Genomic DNA, 22,258 nt, shown 5'->3' on the forward strand with positions numbered 1-22,258 from the left:
AGGGTAATAGAAATCTCTTGAGGATGTGTTTGCTTGGCACGGGGGAGGAATACACCTGCCAGGAGCTGCTGGTAAACCTTCATGCAGGAATTACCTGGGATTTCTTCAGTGCAATCAAACCGTAATCCCACTTAGCTAGGTTTAGAGAGCTGTTTGACACATTTTCAAACTAGGCCTGCAAGCTGTAGCTATTAAGGTAAGCTAAATTGATAGCTCATGGCTGCCATGGGCCTTAACGACTGTCATACAGTCATAGCTCACTTCTACTCTGCCTATTCTAGTTTAACTCAAACAATCAGATTATTTCAAGGCCAAGAAAAGTTAAATATTTTAAAAGTTAAAAGACTGATTTCTGATTTTCTAATTTCAGATTTTTTAAGCCAAAGCGAGAAGCTTAGCGGGTGCTCACAGTGTAGCAGCATGGGGCTTTGATTGTCACTTGATGTACATACCTCCAGTCAGTCAGACTTTAGTAACACAACGTAGGGGGAGAGACTGAGGAGGATACCCTGAGGATGGGATGGATACACCAGTGTTAGAATGGGATGCAGAGACATTAAGGCAGGGGTAAAGGGAAAGGTGAGAGGAACAAGGGAAGAAGAAAATGAGAAAAGCAAGAAGAAACAAAGCAGTAGGGGACTAATTAAAATGAAATGATGTAATTGTGTGCCACAACACAAGCACGTCTGCACAGGGAGGAAGTATATTACTGTGTATAATACTAGCTAAATTGGTATGGGCCTTTTATGTACAAAATTACTAGAATAAGTTTGTTTGCTGTATGGCAGAGGTTGATAATAGGTGGGCCTCTGACCAAGTCTGGAACCAGATACTATCCTATCCTATATTGTCACATTTTTACAGAGGATTCCTATTTTAACCGGTGCAAGTTTCTAGCCTTTACGGCATCGGTTTTGCGGCCCAGGAAACTGGCCAATAGCATATGTTATAAATCATCTCATGTGATGCCAAAAGACAAAAGCTTTCTGTTATGTAAATATTTTTTACTTGATATGAGGAAGCAGCATTTTATTCTGACATTAAATATTATGAATTCTTTGATTTGACTCTCAGTTGTTGATGACACACAGATGTTGATACAACTGATATTTATAATGAGTTATTGTTAGAGTTTTATTCATAATTAAACTGAGATCATTATCATGTCTGCAGGGAAAGGGGGAAGAGAGAAATATAAATAATAACAGGGCAGATGTGGAACGAGGAGTAAAGGGAGGCAGAGGTAGGAGTTGGGAAAAGGGAGGTTCGTGGGGAGAGAGGGCAAGGGTCTGGGGGTGAGGAGAAAACACAAAGGCAACAAAAGGGGCAAATATCATCCAAACAACAATCTGCATGCGAACACTATAACAACATGTGTTTCTGTTCATAGCAAGCCAGTTTTCAGCTATGTGAAAAGCTTTTTATAAACACAAGCCTGTCTCATTATATTTTTGAAACCACATGTGGATTTGAGATTGTGAAGTAGTAATATTTACATACAATGTAAACATATAGAAATGGAATATGACTGTATGGCATTATCAACACATTAAACTGCTGGTTAAAAAGTACATACAACATTTATTTAACATGTATGTATGTTTTAATATGGCACAGCTCATTCCGAGCTGAGCTACCCTGACAGAAATACAGAAAAGACACACATGCACACAGGAGTAGGATGTAGAAAAGAAAAGGAAAATATTATCACAGATATGTTACATGAGCACAGACATATTTTAAAGTTTTAACACCACAGATGAATACAAACAAAATGAGACACTCTAAGGTCCTGCAGAGAAAGATGCTCATGCAGAACATCTAGAATGATGGCTGAGGCTGTAACTGAGACATATATGAAGTGTAGGGGGGGACAACAAGTGAAAGAGAAGAAGTGATGTGAAACAGATTAAAGTATAAAATGACATCATTCAATTTTATATACTGGCGTGTGCTCTGTCATTGGCCACATATTTCACGAATTTGAATATATACACTTGTGGTCCTTTCTCTGTCACAAGGCCTTATTGAAGATAGGATTGCTTTACACTCAACTCTTTGACCATTTGGAATGCACCATCCAGGAATTGAGACAATTGCAATTGTTAGCATGTCCGGCTTTTTACCCACATTTTGAATCAAGTGATTCTTCGAAGAACTAGATTGAGCAAAATATTATCCAACTCCATGAGTAACTTAAAACAAGTTACAGCTTCCACACTTTGGTAAATATCCTTTGTATGGAAGCTGATTTGGAAGACTGTATGCTAACAGCGTGACAAACTGAGCACTGTTCCTTTTACATGGATCAGCTGGTGAGGATGCTGATGTTTTGCCTTGGAAAAGTCAGCTGGAGACCACGATTTAGCTCCACAACATGGTGTCAGTGTAAGTTTCATTGAACTGTTAGGCACAGATGATAAAAGTGGCAGTAATCATTTCGGTTAACAAAACTCATACATATGTCAAGAGCAATAGAAGGATTTGTTTGTTAATCATTAAAACAAGTGCAGCGGCCTTTCTAATCCTGCATGTTTGGAATGGGCTGTTTTCTTTTTAATGCTCTGGAGCTACTTCAGAACGATTCTTTGTCCTCCTCAAACAGTTCTACAATATATTGTTACTTATTATTGCTTGTGTGCTGGACGTTGTGTGCAGAGCATTTTAAAAACGGTCTATGGTGCAGAGTGAAGTTTAAAAAAACTGTGTCATCCTACCAGGTTTATCTGGCATGAAGACATTTTGCATATGATCATCCGGATTCTGTTTTTAATTTTTAATATTTTACAGTCAATATTCCTTAAAATAAAACCCAATTAGCTTTATGACTGTTTACATAAGTGAGTTAAATATAAGTTTAAATGATTTACCCACTCAAATTAAAAGTTCTAGAATTCAGCTTGATGTAAAGCATTGCAGCAACATAACAAATGCAGTGCTATTAGACAAATTGCAAGAGGAAATAAATCTATGAACGTGTCTGCCATGAGTCCGCAACGCCCATGAATGTTCAGCTAGGTTGTAGACTAAACACAAATTCCCCTGTTTATTTAAATATTATTAATGTTGAACATGTCCAAATCACACCAAATTCGAAACAGCACTTCCTGAGGCCCATAACTTTACACACAAGTCACTCCAAGTGTTGTGTGGATGAATGGTTATCGAGATATGTAGGCTATTCCACATACAGATCTACAGAGTAGTAAGTAAATAGACGGTGTTTGTTCGGTACTGCAAAATTAATAACTGATCATTTTGTTTAAGTGCTCTCTTTTGGTGAAGATACAGATTGCAACAGTGTACCCCTCCCCTCACCCACCCTTGTTCTGGTGAACATAAAAACATATAAAATCCTTTCTAGAGGCAGTATTTGTTTTGTTTGCTCTGAGTTACTGTAGAAACATGGTTGACTCTGTTGCAGAGCAGATTCTCCCTATGTAGATAAGTGCTCATTCTAATTAACAAAAACACAATGATTTGTAGTTTAAGGGGATTATATACAAATTAAAACTCCATCATATAGATTACAATGAGATTGTTGATAATTCTCCAGTATAACTGATGACTGGTTGACCACCAGAGCATGTTTATATAATATATATATATAAAATATATAAACTATCATCGTGGTTTCTTGTCCAGCAGTATATGTTTGCTTGTTTGTTTGTGTTTTTTTATTTGCAGTATTTTTCAGTTTGAAATAATATATTACTCCCCATGTGTGTGTTTTATTAAGCTACAGAGGGCTGAGCTCTATTGGTCACAATACTAATGACTGCAGCCAAGGAGTTTATGTCTGTTTGTTTGTCTGTCCATCTAACTGTTAGCAGGATTATGCAAACACTACTGAACAGATTAACGTTATACTAGATGGACCGGACCCATTGAATTTTTTACTTTAACATTTTTCCACGTTCTATAACATTGCGAGGTGTAAGGGCGTTTTTTCTTTGATAATTCTGAGAATTATGTGTAAATCTCAATCAAAAAAACTGAAATATTTAGGAGGTTGGTATTACTAGTTTTTATAATTTGGTGGACCTGTGGAGGATTTTTTTCGAACCAAATAAAGATTCTTTACCTAGTGGATTCAAATTATGATTTATTTTTTCTTTATCAATGTCCCCCTAATGTGAAGAAAATGTGAGAAACATAATGTGTCCTCATGTGACAAATTGTGTGGAGTATCCTGCATTACTGATGTGTTGGCATCATATATAATACTAATGCATAGTTTGTGAGCCTTTACAAAACCTTATAGTAATTTACCCTGAACATTAACATTGTGTATTTGATGCAAGAATTTCAAATATGATATTCTTGTTTACATTCTTCAGTTACCCTTGTCATTGGTAGATTCTTACTGACTTCCATGGTTTGAAAATAATAGTTTCAGCTCCACGACCATAATCCACATAATTGATCGGTTTGCACTTTCCTTGGTTAACATGATTCTCCTCCTGATACCATTGTGGCTCAACTATTGTAGTGGCACTCAGGAAATAAAGTAATGTGAGTGCAATTCAATAGGCCTCAAGGGATTCTTACCACCAATAGTGATTAAACACAAGCGTAAAGGCCATCGATCATTGACTGGAGTAAATCAAAATTAGGTGAAGGAAAAACAGACAGTGTGCATGGGAGAGAAAGAGAATGTCATCTAGTGAAGAGAGAGTATACTCAACATGAAACTGCATGCTCGTGGTAGAAATCAAGGGACAGGGAGTGAAAGAGAGAGAAAGAGAGAGAAAGAGAGAGCATATTTGCTCCCATCAATGAGCCTGTAAGTACTGACTCAGGAGTCAGCTCAGGCCAATGGAATCTGTCTGTCAATGAGGACAATCAATACTATTCCTACCGAGAACAAGTAGGAGGAGGACAGAGGGGAAAAGACAGGGAGAATGAGAATTATGGGAGGAAAAAAACAAGGGGAGACTGGACAGCAGTCAGAGACGGCATGAACTACAAAGCCAGGGAGTGATTAATGCAACATTTCATTCCCTTATTCAGCCTCCACCCACTCACTGATTAGGTTCCCCAATGAAAAGGGAGACGGACGTGTACAGTATCATAATGCAGAGTGTCTGCTGCCTTTGAAACTGAAGCAGTCAGGACAAAGGTGTAATGTGCAGTCTTGGCCTTTGGAGGCACTAGCGGCACTGCACCAACACTGCTGTTACTTTTCTGCAGGTTTTTCTTTTCTTTTTTTTTGAAGGAGAGAAGGCAGCGTTTTCCCCTCTTCATTTTAGCAGGGAGGACAATGTTGTGAAGGGGTTCTTCAGCAGGACGGTACTGTGATTAAATGCCTCAGTCTGACCATGTGTAAAGACAAAAGGGCTCATACCTGTTCTAGGCTGAACTGAAGGGCCAGCCCTACTCGGTTAGGGAAATATTGTATCTAAAACTAGTGTTGATTACAATATCTTATACATATTTAGTTGCAGCTTATCTCGGTGGTTGCAGGTGTTGTTCTCTATTGCAAAGAAAAGTGTGTGCTTCCTTGTTCTCACACATTGTGACCATGTAACTCAGCTTTGCACCAGTATGACGGACTCTCCTCAATAAATCCAATGATTAGCATTTCCAAACGATGGCTGTTTGAATAGAACTGCACTCTGTCAGTTGTTCTGCATTGCTGCAGCTACCTGTGCTCTCCACTGCAGAGCAGGGAATGATTCAGGAGGCAGCCTAACTCACTGGTTCACTGAGCCACACTTCACTGTCTGAAAGGAGAAGCTTAAATGTCATCTAATCTTATTACAGTTTTATTTCTTTAGCAATAAGAGGAATTAATTCCTTGTGAGCAACACGACAGAGAACCACCTGAGAGTAATGTTAACGTGACATTCCCATTCTCAGCTCTTGGTAACGTTAATTCTATTGGGCTAGTTTGTCTCAGACTTTGTTGCTGTTTATTGTCAAATTTGAAGTGATGCAATTCACATTACTGAAATAAAAAACCGTCTGGTTTTCTTAATTAAAAAAGGGTATTCAATTTTCTGTGCTGCTGCAAAAGCTACACTGAACATAACCCATGAATAGCAAAAAAGAATTGCCATATTGACTGTATATTTGGGTAAAAGCTTGCTGCCAGAGCCTACCCCCAGCTGTCTTCCATTTATTCCCTAAACTTTGACTTGATCAATCTTAAAACCTATTGGTTAATCTCTCCTGGGAAGTTTTGGTGTTGTGCACACAAATTGAAGGAACTAGTTTTGTGTAGAGTGAACTCCAGCTGATCTCATACCTCTGGGCACAGAATTGATTGTCCAAGAAATGTCAGGCCTGTCACCTCTCTTACACAGCTCAGTGTTTAAAAACTACCAACAATCAATATTGCTGCTTTTATTTACTCAAGCTTATTTTTTCCTTAATAATTTTAGTTGCCTTAAATTAACCAATGATGGATCAGAAAATGCTGCTCATTTTAAAAAGCAAGGACCTGGTTTGTTGTTTCTGTAGGATGATGACAGGAGTCCCTCTTAAATAACCAGTGATTGTGATTGAGGAGGGTCTTTTGGCAGAAATGGAATATAGGATTGTGTCTGATCATTGGAAACTAAGAGTCATTGTGTTTTCGTTACCTTGGAATCAGCATTGTGCCCTCCTCCACAGAGTCCACCATGTTACATGCTTCTATAGTGGCCCAGAATGGACAAATCAAACTATGTCTCTACAGCCTTGTGGTTCGTGTTTTTATGTTACCTGAAGGCCATCATAGATTCTCCTACATTAAGGGATAGAGCCGGGATAGGGGTATTCAGTTTCTTCTAAAATACAACATCTCTGCTAGATGCCCCAAAACCAGACTGGTCCTTTAAATATTTAGTGAGAAAGTTACTTGATATTTGTGCTACATTGGCTTATTTAAATTCACTATGTCCAATTAAGGGGGCAAATACAATTTGCTGCTCCTTATTAATGATTTCATATTGATATGAATGAATATGAGAATCAGCCCAGATTGCTGGTTTACTGATTTTGTAGACAAGTGGTTTATCTACAGCTGTTATGGTTTGTTTTGGCTTTCCAAGAGTCAGTATTCACATCTTTGTCCTTATCGCCACTGACTGTTGGTTGGTACTGTCTTGTGTGTTCTGGAGTGGATTATGACCCTGAACTTCGCACATTGGCATAATTTACATCACAAAAGGTTTAATTTGTATCACTGTTTGTTTCCCCTTGGCTTCACTGGATGGTTGGTGAAATGCAGCCCACTGTATCGATATGAATCAATAATGCAATCAAACACCCAGCCTTGACCCAAAATGCTTTGCTGCACCAAGTCCCAGAATTCCCCTGTCCACTGTTTCCGTAGCAACAGCAGAGATAAGGAGAAAATGAGGAGAGCAAGAGCGAAAAGAGAGAGAGAGAGAGAGAGAGAGAGAGAGAGAGAGAGAGAGAGAGAGAGAGAGAGAGAGAGGAGAGAGAGAGAGGAGGGATGGTGGGGAAATGATCAAAGGATGAGAACGTAAGACAGAATGATTAGGACTGATAAAATAGGCATAAAGAATCTAAAATAACACACTAAACCAAAAGAATAACAATTCCAACGATGAACAACTATTTAAAAGATGAGCACATTTTGAACACAAGGATGGTAAGAAGACAGATATATAGATGGATAGATGGATGGATGGATGGATAGATGGATAGAAGATAGATAGATAGATAGATAGATAGATAGATAGATAGATAGATAGATAGATAGATAGATAGATAGATAGATAGATAGATAGATAGATAGATAGATAGATAGATAGATAGATAGATAGATAGATAGATAGATAGATAGATAGATAGATAGATAGATAGATAGATAGATAGATAGATAGATAGATAGATAGATAGATAGATAGATAGATAGATAGATAGATAGATAGATAGATAGATAGATAGATAGATAGATAGATAGATAGATAGATAGATAGATAGATAGATTTGACCTCCTGTGACTTGGGCCCTCGAGCTATCGGGTCAAAATAGGGTCACTAATGTTTTGATTATGTAGTGTATAGTTAAATATAGTTGCTGATGTCAGCTAAAATCTGTAGCTAAAGCTGATTGGACATGGCAATCCATCACAAAGCAGAGTCCAATCAGAAGGCTCCAATCAGGTTCTTTTGACTGAAAGGTGCAGTACATCAAGGTGGATTGTGTTTAATTATTTGTGTCTAATTATTTTTGATCACTTTACAAGCTCAAAATGTTTTGACCCCAATTTGAGCCCATATTGAGCCGGGATCATCAAAAGGTCAAACAATACATTTTCGAAAATAAAATCATAACCAGGCTACAACAATCCCTCTGGCAGGGGCGAAGAAGTAAAGACAGTTTCTATGACATCCCTGTCAAATTTTTCTCTGTCTTAATTCAGGCTCTACGAACCAGAAGAAGCAGTTTGCGCCCATGCCCTATTGCCCGCTCATCAACTAGGCAGGAGAAGAGTCAGAAAGTTACACAGCAGGGAAAAGGAGTGTTCCAGTTCCATTTCAAAATGCCTCCAAAATGCTCAAGTCTTCCGTTCTTCCCGCCCTTCACAGCCACAGAGCTGAAAGTGTTGCATTGTAATGACAGCAGTGACATTATGATCTGTTACTCATCCCATATGAGTAGAGAGAGTTCTGTAATAATGTCAGCAAGCGAGGGGCAGGGAGGAAGGAAAGAGGGGTTCCACAGATGGATTGAAAGAAAGTACCAGCGGCAGTTTTAAAGCAAAAGCCCAGCGACTATTTGTGACTGCATTTTTGAGGTGTGCATTATTTATCTCGCTAAGAGACTTAACAACTGCAAATATAAGAACATTACTAGCATAAGATAAATAAAGCACAGATTTTTTTTTACCTCAAAAAAGTTATCAGCTAATTGTTTTGTTTTTTACTGTTTTTAAAGTTGCAGAGTACAGAAAGATAGAAAGCTACGAGGCCATCACAGCACAGCCAACACTGCCACCACTACACTCGTCACCATAGCCCTTCGAAGTTGTTCTTACACTTACCTGAGGTTGTGTGCGTGTATGAGTGTGTGTCTTTTTGGGGTGAGAGTTTAGTCTGTCTTTGCCTGCCTGCTATCAGCTGGTCTGTCAAAGAAACCAGTTTTTTGCGGGTCTCTTTGTATTTGAAATAAAGCCGTTGGGTGTCTCTATAGCTAACGTAGCTCTTCGAAGCCCTTCTACAGCCGTCAGTGTTCCAGCCCAGCCTGACAGAGAGGCCCACACAGCTCAGCTCATTTCAAAGTACAATGGGAACTTTTTCTTTAAAACTTTTTGCGAAATTATAGTTGAACATAAAGCTGTTTCTTTCCAATCGTCTTGAGCCCATTATGTAATCCATGGAGCCGAGTCTGTTGTGAGACAAAACAGTGCTCTCTGCGTGCTGCGCTGTAAGAACTGACCTGAGCTCAGCTCCAGAGGAGAAGACAAAGGTAAAGTGACCAACCAACCAACCAGCTCTCACTCTCCTGGTGCGGCAAAGAGCCAACCAGTGTGTAGCAGTCACTTTCACTCTGGCACCCATCCCGAAACAAAAACATTGAAATACATCCCCTTTTATTCTTTGCCTCTTATTCCCTATCCTTAATGTTCCAGTGCATATACTGTTTGGTTTTTTTGGATCTCAATAGTTCCATGAGAACTGACTAGACTTTAGATCTGCAAATCTGCAAAACAGGAACCAGCACCATCATGTTGAAAGCAGAAGGGAATTAGCCCTCGCTGGCCCATTTGGACCAAAACTGCTTTCAAAGAGGTAAATGTGACAGTGAAGGTTTGGCAAACCTCCACCCCCCCTCCTCCTTGCCCTGACCCCCCAAACCCCTATCTGTAAGTACCAGAGTGAGAGGAGACCGGGTGAGAGGAGGAGAAGGAGGAGGAAGAGGAGGAGCAAGAGGAGGGGAAGACAGCTACACACAAAATACAGACACACACGGAGAGCGACAGACGAACAGACAAGAAAAAAACACAGAAAGAAGAAAATAATGGAGAAAACAAACAGACAGACAGATGGACAGTGTACCACAGACCAACAGAGCCAACGTACAAACGCATGACCTGACATAACCTGGGGAAGGAGACACAACAACAAAACAACAATAACAACAACAACAGCACGCATCAGACATGGATCCACACTGTGAACTTTAACCTTCAGACCAACTCTGTTCTCCCTGCTGGATACAACATATTGTAGGTGTGAAAGAGGCATATCTCTGTCACATGTGAATAGGCTAATGAACAGTACACAGGCATGCATTGAGTCACACAACCAAGCTCGCAGTCACACATTGTGTTGAGTTATGTGTGAGTCTGTGTCTGTGTGTGTGTGTGATTCCTTTTGCAGGAAGTGGCTTTGTCGTTTAGATTTGGTCCACTAGCAATGTTTTGACCGTGTGTTACTCTATTTTTGTAGATTATTATTTCATTATATAATATAACATTTAAACATTATTTTTTCTACAAGCACACAAGTAATTGAATTGGATCAAACCAAACCTCTAAAGAGCTAATTGAAGCTAAGGTATGTATGTCTGGAAGAGCTATTAAGAGCAGGGCACACTTTGCAATGTATATGCAACCCATACATCTCCCTCCCTCCCGTCAGCCCTCTTGTTAAAGCTACACCCCAAAAACACATGGACACACACTGCCTGACAACTGCTCTGAGTTTTCTGTGACTCGTTCACTAACCTCGTACTCTGCTTCATCTGTGTATGTCTCCCCACCTGAATACTCTGGTCTTGAGCAGTGAGAGCTCAGGCAGACAAATAGGAAATAAAGTATGTGCTTGTACTCAGCGTGCACATCTGGGAAGTATTTTAATGTGCCGCAATTTTACAGGTAAGTCAGCTATAGGTGATGAGCAGTTTTGTGTCCAGTTGCTGGTATGGAGAGAACTACAAAGTGGCGCAGAGAGATGCATCTGTGTGAAATCAGTGTGTTTGTGTGTGTGTGCAAAACTGTACTATAAAGAGTTTTGAGTGGTCAACAAGACTAGAATATTGCCATAAATACTCCAAAATACAGACTATTTAAAATGTACTTACATAGACAATACAGAGTGAGGACATTTTGGGAAAGTGAAGACATTTTGACCAGTCCTCACTTTTTCAATGGACTGTTAGAGTGTTAATACTAAGGTTTTAGGGTAGGTTAGAATAAGGTTTAGGTTTAAGTTAGGTTTAGGCATTTAGTTTTGTTGGTTAGGGTTAGGGTAATGGGCAAGGGAATGCCTTATGGCAATGAGTGTCTTCAATAAAATATAAGTACAAGAATATATGTGTGTGTGTGTGTGTGTGTGTGTGTGTAATATTTGTTTACAATATTATTTGTACAAGAGAGATTGTAGGATATAGGGAAGAAAGTGTTACTGAGCTTTATTCTACGTACAGATGAGCAGTGATGAGATGACGCAGTGTAGCAAGTAGGCTAATGACGTTTATTAGTAACTAATCAACGCAATACAAAATATTGTATATATAGTATAGTATAGTTTATATAATATAAGGATTTTGTACTGTATGGGGAAAACACACACACACACACCATGCATAAGCTACTCCCACTTCCACGCACAACTGCTATTCACAGTATGATGCTGAACCACACTTAAAATTACTACAACAAGCAACCTGGATGTACCTTTACACATTTTACCACACGCCTGTGTGTGTTTGTGTAAGATGCAACAATGTATAGATGTGTGTGTGTGTGGTTGTGAGTTATGAGGCATTGTGATGTATTTCCTGATCTTCATGTTATTACAGGGGGTGGAGCGTTTGTCAGCTTCATGGTGTTTTTTTTCCTATGGTGTAGAAAAACTATACATGTATCTATCTACTCTAATAAACTGATTTCCTCCTGTCAGATTCAACTTTCTTGTCTTCTGTTTCCTAGTTTTTTCTCATCTGATAATTGGAACGTATTGAATGAATCCAACTGATTCTAAGAGTAAAGCAACAATGCAATAATCAAATGTAATCTAGTCTAATCTAGTCTGATGTACTCTGGTTAAATCTACTCCAAATACTGTTAATCTAGTTAAGTCTAATCTAGTCAAGCTTTGTCTAACTGAATCTAACTGTAGTCCAATGGAATCTTCTCTAATTCACTCTTATCAAATAAAGTCTGAATTATTCTAATCTGATAAAAAGTTTTGTGAAGTCTAGTCCAGTTTCCTCTAATAATTTGTGTTTGTTCTTGTTCTTGAAAGTGTTACCTCTGGGTTTCTATGGTTTGATCCATGAGGCGGTGGGATGCTATAGCAGAGGCCCCTCCGGCTTGAACCACTCCTCTCCCAGGAAGGATGTCACACTGCTGGACTCTGAGACGTCAGTGTGTGTATGGGTGTGTGCTTTGGAGTGTGTTTGTGTGTGTAGATCAGGGAAAATATAGTAGCATAGAGGAGTGTTACAGGTGAAAGGCCGGGGGTCATGAACGAAAACGAAGATAATTATTTTGGTATCAGCATTTGGGGATGGCAGGAGACAATATGGAAAATAAATAATGGGAAATTTAGAGGAAAAAATACGGCGAGCACAGAGGCGCGGATGAAGCAGGAGGGACAGAGATTCAGGAGAAAGGAAAAATGTAAGGAGCAAGAGGACGAGGTGTGTACAGTAAACATGGGGGCAGAGATTAGAGTGTAGTGCAGGGAGGAGAGAGAGAGAGAAACAGAAGAAACTGTTAAAGAATCATGTCAGAAGAATTAGCTGCAGCGAAATAAACAGAGTGACAGAGTGAGGAAGAGACAGCAGACAATGGCGATGAAGAAGCCTGAGGTGATGCCTGAGAACACAGAGACATTCATCTGATCCATCTGTTCTACCAGACTATATTCAAACAACTCGAGATTTACACATGAAGGGTTTCATTCCAGAAACGGATTGAAATATTTATGTGTATAATGTGTTATTAAATATTGCATGATGAATGCATGATGTAAGCATTTTAAACAAAGAGGCTGGAGACATTTTCTTATTTTTCTTACTGTCAACTAATCAAATCCCATTAAAAGAGCATAATTATTATTGTTATTAAAAAGATATAAAGATCAACTTTTGGAGCAGGTTGGTCAGGGTGGGGGCCGTCGGGATGCCACACACAAACAGTACCTTCTCTTTACTATTTCACTAATGTATGTTAAAAAGTACAGTGTCCCACAATAGATGAGAAAAGAAGACAACTTCACTAACATGTTTTCCGAGGTCAACTTGTTTTCACCTCTAGATTTAAGGATGAATAGAAAAAGAAGAGACTTCATTGACTCCATGCTGGTCACCTGTTTATTCAAACTTTATTGATATTGAACATATCACAGGTCCAAACCGCATCAGATTTCACACTGCACTTCCTTTGGCCCATAAAAAAATACAGCGGGCTCTCGAGATATGCGTTCCATGTTTATCATAAAATAAAACAGTTCTACAATAAACTATCACTTTCTTATTGTTTGTGCGCTGGACGTTGTGTGCAGAGCTTTTTATAAACAGTCTTGTGGTGCAGAGCGAGGTAAAAAAAAACGTCATGTTTATCCTACTTGTTTTTTTTGCAATAAAGTCGTACTGTGTCAACATAAACTGGATTCTATTTTGTGCACCATTTCTAATCTAAATTTGCTTTATTACCGTTTACATATGTGACCTCTATATAATTTGAATGATTTACATAGGTGGTATTAATATTTCATATATTGCATGTTGGCTATTTCATGGTCTGTGAAGTCATAAAGACAATCTTCAGATATTTGTTCCACATTCAGACACACGGACCAGCTACCAAAAAGGATCTTTGAGGCTGATGCATGTCTTCTTTTGTCTTTTTTGGGGGGGATTTGTAGACAGTTAAAAAATTGAAAAACTCCTGATGCCTCTCTGTGTGTAAAAATACAGGTAACATAATAATCCCATTAAAGGGCAGAGTTTTGAAATGAAACCGATTCAGCTGTATGAGGTTTAACACAAAGAACTGTATCAGCTGTGGTGAACACAGAATACAGCGTACACGGGAGACCGGTGTTATCTTGCATGTGACTGTTGATTCACCTCAGTGCAAAATCCCAATACTACTTGATTTGACGACCGTTCACAAAATCAAAGAGAGACATCTGTCATTAATACGTTTGTGTTGCACTACAGCGAATCCAGTCACTTGCATATCAGTGCGGATGGTAGTGCTGCAGCAACCTCTGCAGTACCTCTGCAGTACCGATGCAGGATAAATACATGAAGGGGAATTATTCTACTACAGCTGTAGATGGAAGGTATGACTGAGCCTTAAATATCAATGTCACTCTGTGCACTTTGACATGGTGTTAGTGTGACAGCAGAGAGCTACTGGGGGAATGTGATTATTTTGTCATTACTGCTTTTTGAGTACTTTATTTTGAAATACATTTATACGTTATATATTTTACGTAGTCTGTATGGTACAGTATGTGTGTTTGTGCTTTTGCATCAGCTTTTTTTCTGCATCAGTTTGTGTGTGTGTGTGTGACAGATAGGTGCTGAGGGGTAGTGACATCGTTGACTCCAGAGAAATGCATTTTTTATATTGTGGGGCTTCAGTTATTATTGTCCAGCCTTTGTATTTGTGCATGTATGTAATTGCATATTTATGTTTGGTCATATGTTTGTACAATATGTATATAATTTTACTCGCTACACAAACTATGAATTTAAATCAATCAAGACCACGCATCGAGAGACAGCACACTGCTGTCACTAAAGTACTGCCCTCCCTCCACCCCTCCTCCTCCTCTCCCTTCTCTTCCTCTTCCTCCTCCTGCTCCTTCTCCATCTCCTCCTCCTCCTCCTCCACCCTCAATCCTTCGCCTCCCCCCATCCGCCCTCCTACCTTTCCGAACGTTCCCATCCGTTGTGCGCTGGAATTCCCCCGCGCTCAGCAGGAAGCAGGCCCGGTCATGTGGGTAACGCTCACGACTAGTGGTGGAGCCAAGGCCCCCGGTGGCTGGGCTGCGGTCATCTCCAAGCACCTGGTCAATGGTGGGGCAGTCCTCATTGGCCAAAGCTGCTGTGTTGGCCGCTGTCTCGCCATTTTGCTTGGAATCTGTGTGAAAAACAGAAATGAAAAGAGAAATATCAAGGTTGAGGACTGCAGGCAGAATAGGAGATGTATAAATGAGAGGAGGAAACAACAGTTTGAGAGAATTGCCAATTGGAAGGAAGTTGAGAGAGAATGTGGTGGAGGGGGAGTTGAAGAAAGAGAAGATTAATGGTCAGGAGAGAGAGTGGGGAGGAGGGTATTGAGAGAAGAGGGGAAGGTAAGGTTGAGAGCATAAAAGCAATAAAAATGGAAAAGGGAGATAAGACCAGAGGTGGTGAGGAGCGACTCGGAGGAGGACAAGTAGAAGGGATTAGGAGATGAGAAACAGAAGCTGGAAAAAGGGAGGAAAAAGAGGAGTGGGAGAAAAAAAACAGATTCAAAGGCAAAAAGAAAATTAAATTGGGAGAAGAGAGAGAGGAGAAATGATAGACAGGAGAAGAAGGAGGAGGGGCGTTTGAATGAAGGTTAGTGCCTTGTGATAGTTATCCTGATCACATGACCAGCACACTGCAGCAGAGCAGGCTGCATACTCACACACACACACACACATACACACACACACACGGACAAGAGGAAAGGGCTACAGGGGAAACTGTACTTGTAGCTTTCAACACAGCTGTCAAATCTAATCTGATATGACTTACTGTTCAACAGAGCACTGGACACACACACACACACACACACACACACTCAAAGACAACACAAACATGCACACATTATACCGGACGAGGGTCAGATTATGTTGGAAACCACCTAGTTTATCAATAACGATTAAATATAGAACAACAGCAATTGGTTTCTGACGCTATTCCAGCACCTGACTTGCTTTTTGGGATGGATTATACCGGCAGCTTTAGGGACTATAGGGTTTATTATCTATCAGAACCACTTTGACCTTGTACTCACAAAGACAATAAGAGTGTCACGCTCAGTTGGTTACATTAAAAGTATTACAAAGAGAGCCAGGGAGAGAAGTACAATCATTCTTTGTTTTCTCACAGCTTGCAAGTCAAGGAATGAGGAGAGTCACAGAAATGTTAGAAACAGACTCCCTGCAATGACGTAGGAAAGGTGTGTGTGCACATGATAATCGAAGCCCTTTGATAATCTGAGGAGCAGTTTGAACGGAGCCTGCTTCATAGTCTTCATTCATGTAAACACTCATGGATTATGCTTAGCAGGTGTTATATTCACCACTGTCACCGCCTCAATATGTCCACTGAACAGGCGACTTTATGCTCACACTTTACAGGTTGACTGCCCGACCGAAACATGGTGGTCGCACTGACGCCTGGGCCGCACTGGGTGTGTTTGCTACGCGTCAGAACTGCGTCACTGATCTGCTGCGTCTCAAGCAGCTGTTGTTCACACAGGGAGCATGTCTGCTGCGTGCCAGCTGCAGAACTGGTATTTTTTCGAATAAAAATATGCTAAGCAAGCACCGCTCATGCATCCAATGCAACTACATTTGTTTTGTCCAATGACAATTCAAATAATCCTTACAATTTCAATAGGGTCTCCCACCGCTTCGGTGCTCGGGCCCTAATGAAGGTTATTTAGACAAAATGGCTGCATTGTCAGCAATATTGTCAAAACGACGGAAAGCTAATTTTCCTTTGGGCAATTCCTCAAAAAATATAGAGCTGCCTCAAGACTAGTACCTGCAGCTTTAACCACAATACTGCAGGTACATTGTAGTTTGTAAAATAAAAACTTGACATAAAATAGAAATATGAAATTTGGATTTGCATAACTTGCATTGCATATTTATTTTTAAGTCAAGTATTTCAGCTCAACAGATTCAGTTGTATTTAAATTCAAACACTCAGCATTCACTTTTTAAAATGTTCACTCAGCTTCTGAAGTGCTGAGAATTATCTTACCAATGATGTGTAGCAATTGTAGCTTTGTTTTTTTCTTGTGAAAAAAAACATGCTGCCGTTGATGCTGTGGTTTATTCTGCTTCTGATCTCAACTCATATCCTGATACCCTGACCCAACTCTTCATGGGAGCGTTTGCATTTTACGGATGTACAGGCTTAACATCAAAAAGTGCTAAACCAGAATGAACACATTGCACACACACACCGACACACACAGACACACACACAGACACACACAGAGCGAGAGCAAGCAAGAGAGAGAGAGAGAGAGAGAGAGAGAGAGAGAGAGAGAGAGAGAGAGAGAGAGAGAGAGAGAGAGAGAGAGAGAGACAGAGAGAGAGAGACAGAGAGAGAGAAAGAGAGAGAAGGGATGATGGACATGTCTATTAAAACAGCAGAGCAGAGATTGGACGAGATGGCCTGGATCAATGTTTCAGCAGTCAGAATATAATGTAAGGCGCTATAGACCCCATCCAGGATTATCAGAACATGTCAGCCTTGGTGGTACTGCATCAGGCCGGGACAAGGAAGAGATGGATTTGTCAAGAGAAAGTAATATTTTGTCCTCAGCTTTCTCGCTCCATCGTAAATTAAAATCTATTTCAGTGTACTCCACTCTAGGAAGAACGAGGACATAAGTCGTTATTTACAGCTTCAAACCCTCTTAGATACACAAGTCTCACATCATCACAGTGCTTAAAATCTGAACTCTGGTTGGCGCAAGGGTCAGAAACTTGGACAGTTTTATATAATGATCTTGCTAAGGCCACTCCAACGATTAACTTTAGAACTTGGAATTCTGTAAGTATTAGAGTAAAGAAGAAGAGAAGTCTGATCGGAAGAACAAATCCATTTTTTAACCATTCCAAACCACGTGTTAAACAATGTCTGAGCCGTTCAAGGCACATGACCTCTACTGCTCAATGACAACAACACTCTAACTCTCCAACTGAAATTCATGCCATTTTATAATGACTTACAATTGTTTTATTAGAATGTTTACCTTTAATGATTGGTATTTTATTATAGTTAATGACACTTATTACAGTAAATGAGCGATTATCAGTAAATTATTGAATAACAGATAAACAGAAACATCCACCACAAATTTTGACTCTGAATTTTGAATTTAGGTTGAATGATTTTTTTTGCCTCTAACAAGCAAATCCATTGCTGTCAACAAGTCATATGATATTTCAGCATTGCTGTGTGAGGCATGTGAGGATGACCTTGAATTAAAACTCCTTGAAAGGCTGTTGTTCAGTTACACCATCATTAACACAACATTCCCATCCACACATGTTCAATCACTCACCTGCCCTGTTGATCTCAATGATCTCCTCCTGTGCCAATGGGCAGTCTCCAGTACCCATCATGCTGCCAGATCCTACCATGCCCGGCCCGAGCACATTGCCCATCAGCCTGTGAGGAGAGGCGGTTGCCATGGCTAGGGCGTCTGGCTTGCAGTAGTTAGGGCTGCCTGGCTGTGGCGCTCGGGGGATGTGCTTGTTCCTCTTCTTGGGGAGCTTCTGCTTGGCCATGGCCAGGGAGTAATACATGCCGAAGTTGTTGACAATAACGGGCACAGGCATGGCAATGGTCAGCACACCCGCCAAGGCGCAGAGGGCACCCACCAGCATTCCCGACCATGTCTCAGGGTACATATCTCCATAGCCCAGTGTGGTCATGGTCACCACAGCCCACCAGAAGCCAATGGGGATGTTCTTGAAGGCGGTGTGGGCCGCAGCCGTTGGATCATCTGGGTCGGCACCAATGCGTTCAGCATAGTAGATCATGGTGGCAAAGATGAGGACGCCCAGCGCCAAGAAGATGATGAGCAGCAGGAACTCGTTGGTGCTCGCCCGCAGAGTGTGGCCCAGGACCCGTAAACCAACAAAGTGGCGGGTCAGCTTGAATATACGCAGGATACGGACAAAACGCACCACACGCAGGAAGCTCAGCACGTCTTTGGCTGTTTTTGAGGAGAGGCCACTCAATGCCACCTCCAGGTAAAAGGGCACAATGGCCACAAAGTCTATGATGTTCAGGGCGCTGTGGAAGAACTCTGCCTTGTCAGGGCAGAAGATGACGCGCATCATCACCTCAATGGTGAACCAGATAACACAGACGCCCTCCACATATGTCAGCCAGCCATCTGTGACCACCTCATACACTATCTGCAGGGTGAAACAAAAAAATAAAGGATTAATTCAGGCCCTTACTCATTTCTTTGTTCATTCAGGACAGGCTTTATGCCTGGGGGCACAATACAATGTTCCACAGGTAACAGTTTTTTGCATTCATGCTTTATAGTCCCAGTTTGTCACAAATTCAGTGTAACTCTGCACTAAAAATACATAATTCATTTTAGGTCAATCCTAAATTCCACTTAAACCCCTACATCAATTCTGCATCTGTGACAATACATCTTATCCATTCATATGAGGTTAATGCTTATCGGGCAAGGTCCCTGCAGAATGAATGTAATAAACTATTCTAAATGTCACTTTATTATTTATGAAAAGTCCATCTCAGCCTGTGAAAACAATTGTATAATGATGACTTATGAGGATCTTGAGGAGCTTTGTCAAGTGTGATATAAAGAAATGTGGTTTTGCAATAAGGGTTATCTCTCCTTAGGTGATGTATGAGATGACCTTGCAAGGAGGTCCTAGCAAAATGACGCTAATAATTGCATTATGGGATATGTAGTATAGAGTATTTCTCAAGGTTGATCCACCAGGTTTTAAAAAATGTATGGCTATTTTAGCCTCTGCAGCTCCTTCATACATTTTTAATCTGTACCACACAAATCACTCTATCTTTATCAGAGAGCCGTTCCAAATTGCTGGAGTGTCACATTCACATTGTTTAGACTAACGGACCAATAGGCAGAAACGTCACCGTACCTCCTCATGTGTCACGTTGCCGATGGTGACATTCTCCGTTTTGTTGTAGATGGTGTTGAAGACTTCGTGGGTCTCCAGGCAGAAGGTGGAGATGGAGAGGAGGATGAAGAAGAGTGAGCCAAATGCCACATACTGCAGAGAGAGAGAAACAGACAGGGAAATGTTAAGATTTTGCACATGAAACACATAACCTTGTTTTACTCAAAAGAGCAGGGAGCTGTCACACCTGCACGAGAACACTGCAGGGGTCACACTGTTCTTGTGGACAGTATAAGCCTTTGTCTTTAGTATATTGCTGTACACGGGATTGCTGATGGAGGAGGGGTTTGGGCCATTGCAGTATGTGGAAAGCAGTGGTTATGCCAACACGCTGCAGATAGGGGGCGGCAATGACACACTGAGGACAAATGCTGTTAACTCAGCGCAAATGTCTTGACTGCTGCAATCCCACTGATAACGGCCCAGTCTGAGAGATAGAGGGAGGGAGAGAGGATGATGGATGGAGTGTGTAAAGGAAATGAGGTACAATGTGAGTGTGTGTGTGTGTGTGTGTGTGTGTGTGTGTGTGTGTGTGTGTGTGTGCGTACGTGCGTGCGTGCGTATATGTGTTATAAATTGTTAGTGTAATAAGGTCAGTTATCGTCTTACAGTCTTTTACACACATAGCCACTCTATCAGCCTTGCAACAGTAAGTGTTCAAATATGTTGCAGTGTATTATCACACATGTTCTGTATGTTGCTGTACGTGTGCATTATGAGATTTCCTTGGCTCTGCAGCATCCCAATGACACCCAACTGTCCCTAACCCTTCCAATCTTTTTGTCCCTGCATTTTCATAACCCTAATATTCCTTCTCAGCACTGTCCTGCCTCATGATAATGCAGATACTGAGCCATCTCAATTTTTCACAGTCACATCATTTTCACACTTGGCATCGTGTGCTCACAAGCAACCAACTTTAACATTAGAGTGAAGGTTGATCAGACACTGCATGCTGAGAAGAAGATGATCAAAGAGAATTAGTGAGACAACGGCTGGGAAAAAGCATGGTTACATCTTTATGAAAACTAAAACAGGCAGAATTCAGGTTTGGTTCGGACAGCAGAACAAGCTGCAGGCCCACATCAGTGAAAAAAGCAGATACTCTAAGCACATCCGGTGATAACACAGCATTATAATTCATTTGAAGTCCTGTTTTTGTCCATTTGATGAAGTCCTATATTCACTCTCACACTCTCTACGACTCCTCAGAAATATTGTTTGACTCTTAAGCAGCTAATTGTTCGATTGTGTTTGACAGCTAGTCTCTTACTGTGTCTGTCTGTTGCTGGACAGGCTGGTTTGACAGAGCCTTGTGACTGAAGGCAGGTTGAGCCCTATCAGAAAAAACTATCTGAGCCTTTTAAACATCTTAAACAGTTGGATGCTAAATACATCCGTGTGTCAAGACATACCTATAGAATGTCACAGTATTTTATTGTGTGCTTTGGTCCAGTGGGAGAATGTACAGTCAAATTAAACCTTATTAATTGTGTGTGTGTAAACAGACTCCCTGTAATGACATACGAAAGGTGTGTGAGTGTGGGTGTGGGTGTTTGGTGTGTGCACACATATGTCCACATGAAACAGTGCAACTGCATGCTAGGTCAGTGATGAAGGTCGACTTCCTGCTCTGTGTGCGTGAGTAGCGTGTGTCTACTGACATGTTATGGACAGACAGCATGTTTAATTGCAGTGCTTGTGTGTTTAGTTCCATGTATATATATGTGTGTACTTACAATTAACCACTGTATATGTTTGTTTAAGTATTTACACATGTTAGAATGCTCTCTCTCTCTTTTTCTCTCTCTCCCTCTGTGTGTGTGTGTGTGTATACGTACATGCTCGTCAGCTAAGTGATGAAGATAGACAAATGAAGTCTTCCTCTAAACCTCAGGGAGCAGAGAAAGTCCCACAGCTTATTATCATGGTCTAATTTAACACTGCTATCTAGAGCTGCCCTGGATACAGAAAACACACACACACACACACACACACACACACACACACACACACACACACACACACACACACACACACACACACACACACAGACACACACACACACACACACGTTCATGAACATTTCAGGGTTGTCAGAGAGTTATTAAAAGCAGAAACAAAAACATCCTCTCATTTAACTTTTCAACTTGCTCTTTCTCGAACCGGATGCTGCTCCTTCTTTAAAAAATATCAATCCATTTTCTCATCCCTCTGAGTTATTTTATTATGGAAGTTTTGAAAAACTGATGTAGGAAAATGTCCTCTGTTGCCCTTTATCTGACAGATATGTGAGTAACAAAAATCTGTCGTATCAGTCTGAAAGGAAGAATGTTGAATACAATGAAACGGACTTGAGGTCATTG

General features: G+C 40.6%; 1 protein-coding gene across 3 annotated transcripts in view; it reads right to left on the bottom strand.

Moving 5' to 3' along the window:
- The window catches only part of LOC133023297 (potassium voltage-gated channel subfamily C member 1-like), a 61,422-nt gene that overhangs the window by 8,922 nt on the left and 30,242 nt on the right, over nucleotides 1–22,258 (bottom strand). For 2 of the 3 annotated variants that reach the window (XM_061090296.1, XM_061090294.1), the window contains exons 2-4: nucleotides 19,854–19,985; nucleotides 18,260–19,121; nucleotides 14,852–15,064 (exon numbers count right to left, since the gene is read on the bottom strand). In XM_061090296.1, coding sequence (XP_060946279.1) covers nucleotides 14,852–15,064; nucleotides 18,260–19,121; nucleotides 19,854–19,985 — 1,207 coding nt within the window. Of the gene's footprint in view, nucleotides 1–12,255; nucleotides 12,319–14,843; nucleotides 15,065–18,259; nucleotides 19,122–19,853; nucleotides 19,986–22,258 lie in introns of those variants that run through there. The other variant, XM_061090295.1, reaches the window with a different exon arrangement.

The sequence above is a fragment of the Limanda limanda genome, chromosome 17, assembly GCF_963576545.1.
Source record: "Limanda limanda chromosome 17, fLimLim1.1, whole genome shotgun sequence".
Classification (NCBI taxonomy): Eukaryota; Metazoa; Chordata; class Actinopteri; order Pleuronectiformes; family Pleuronectidae; genus Limanda; species Limanda limanda.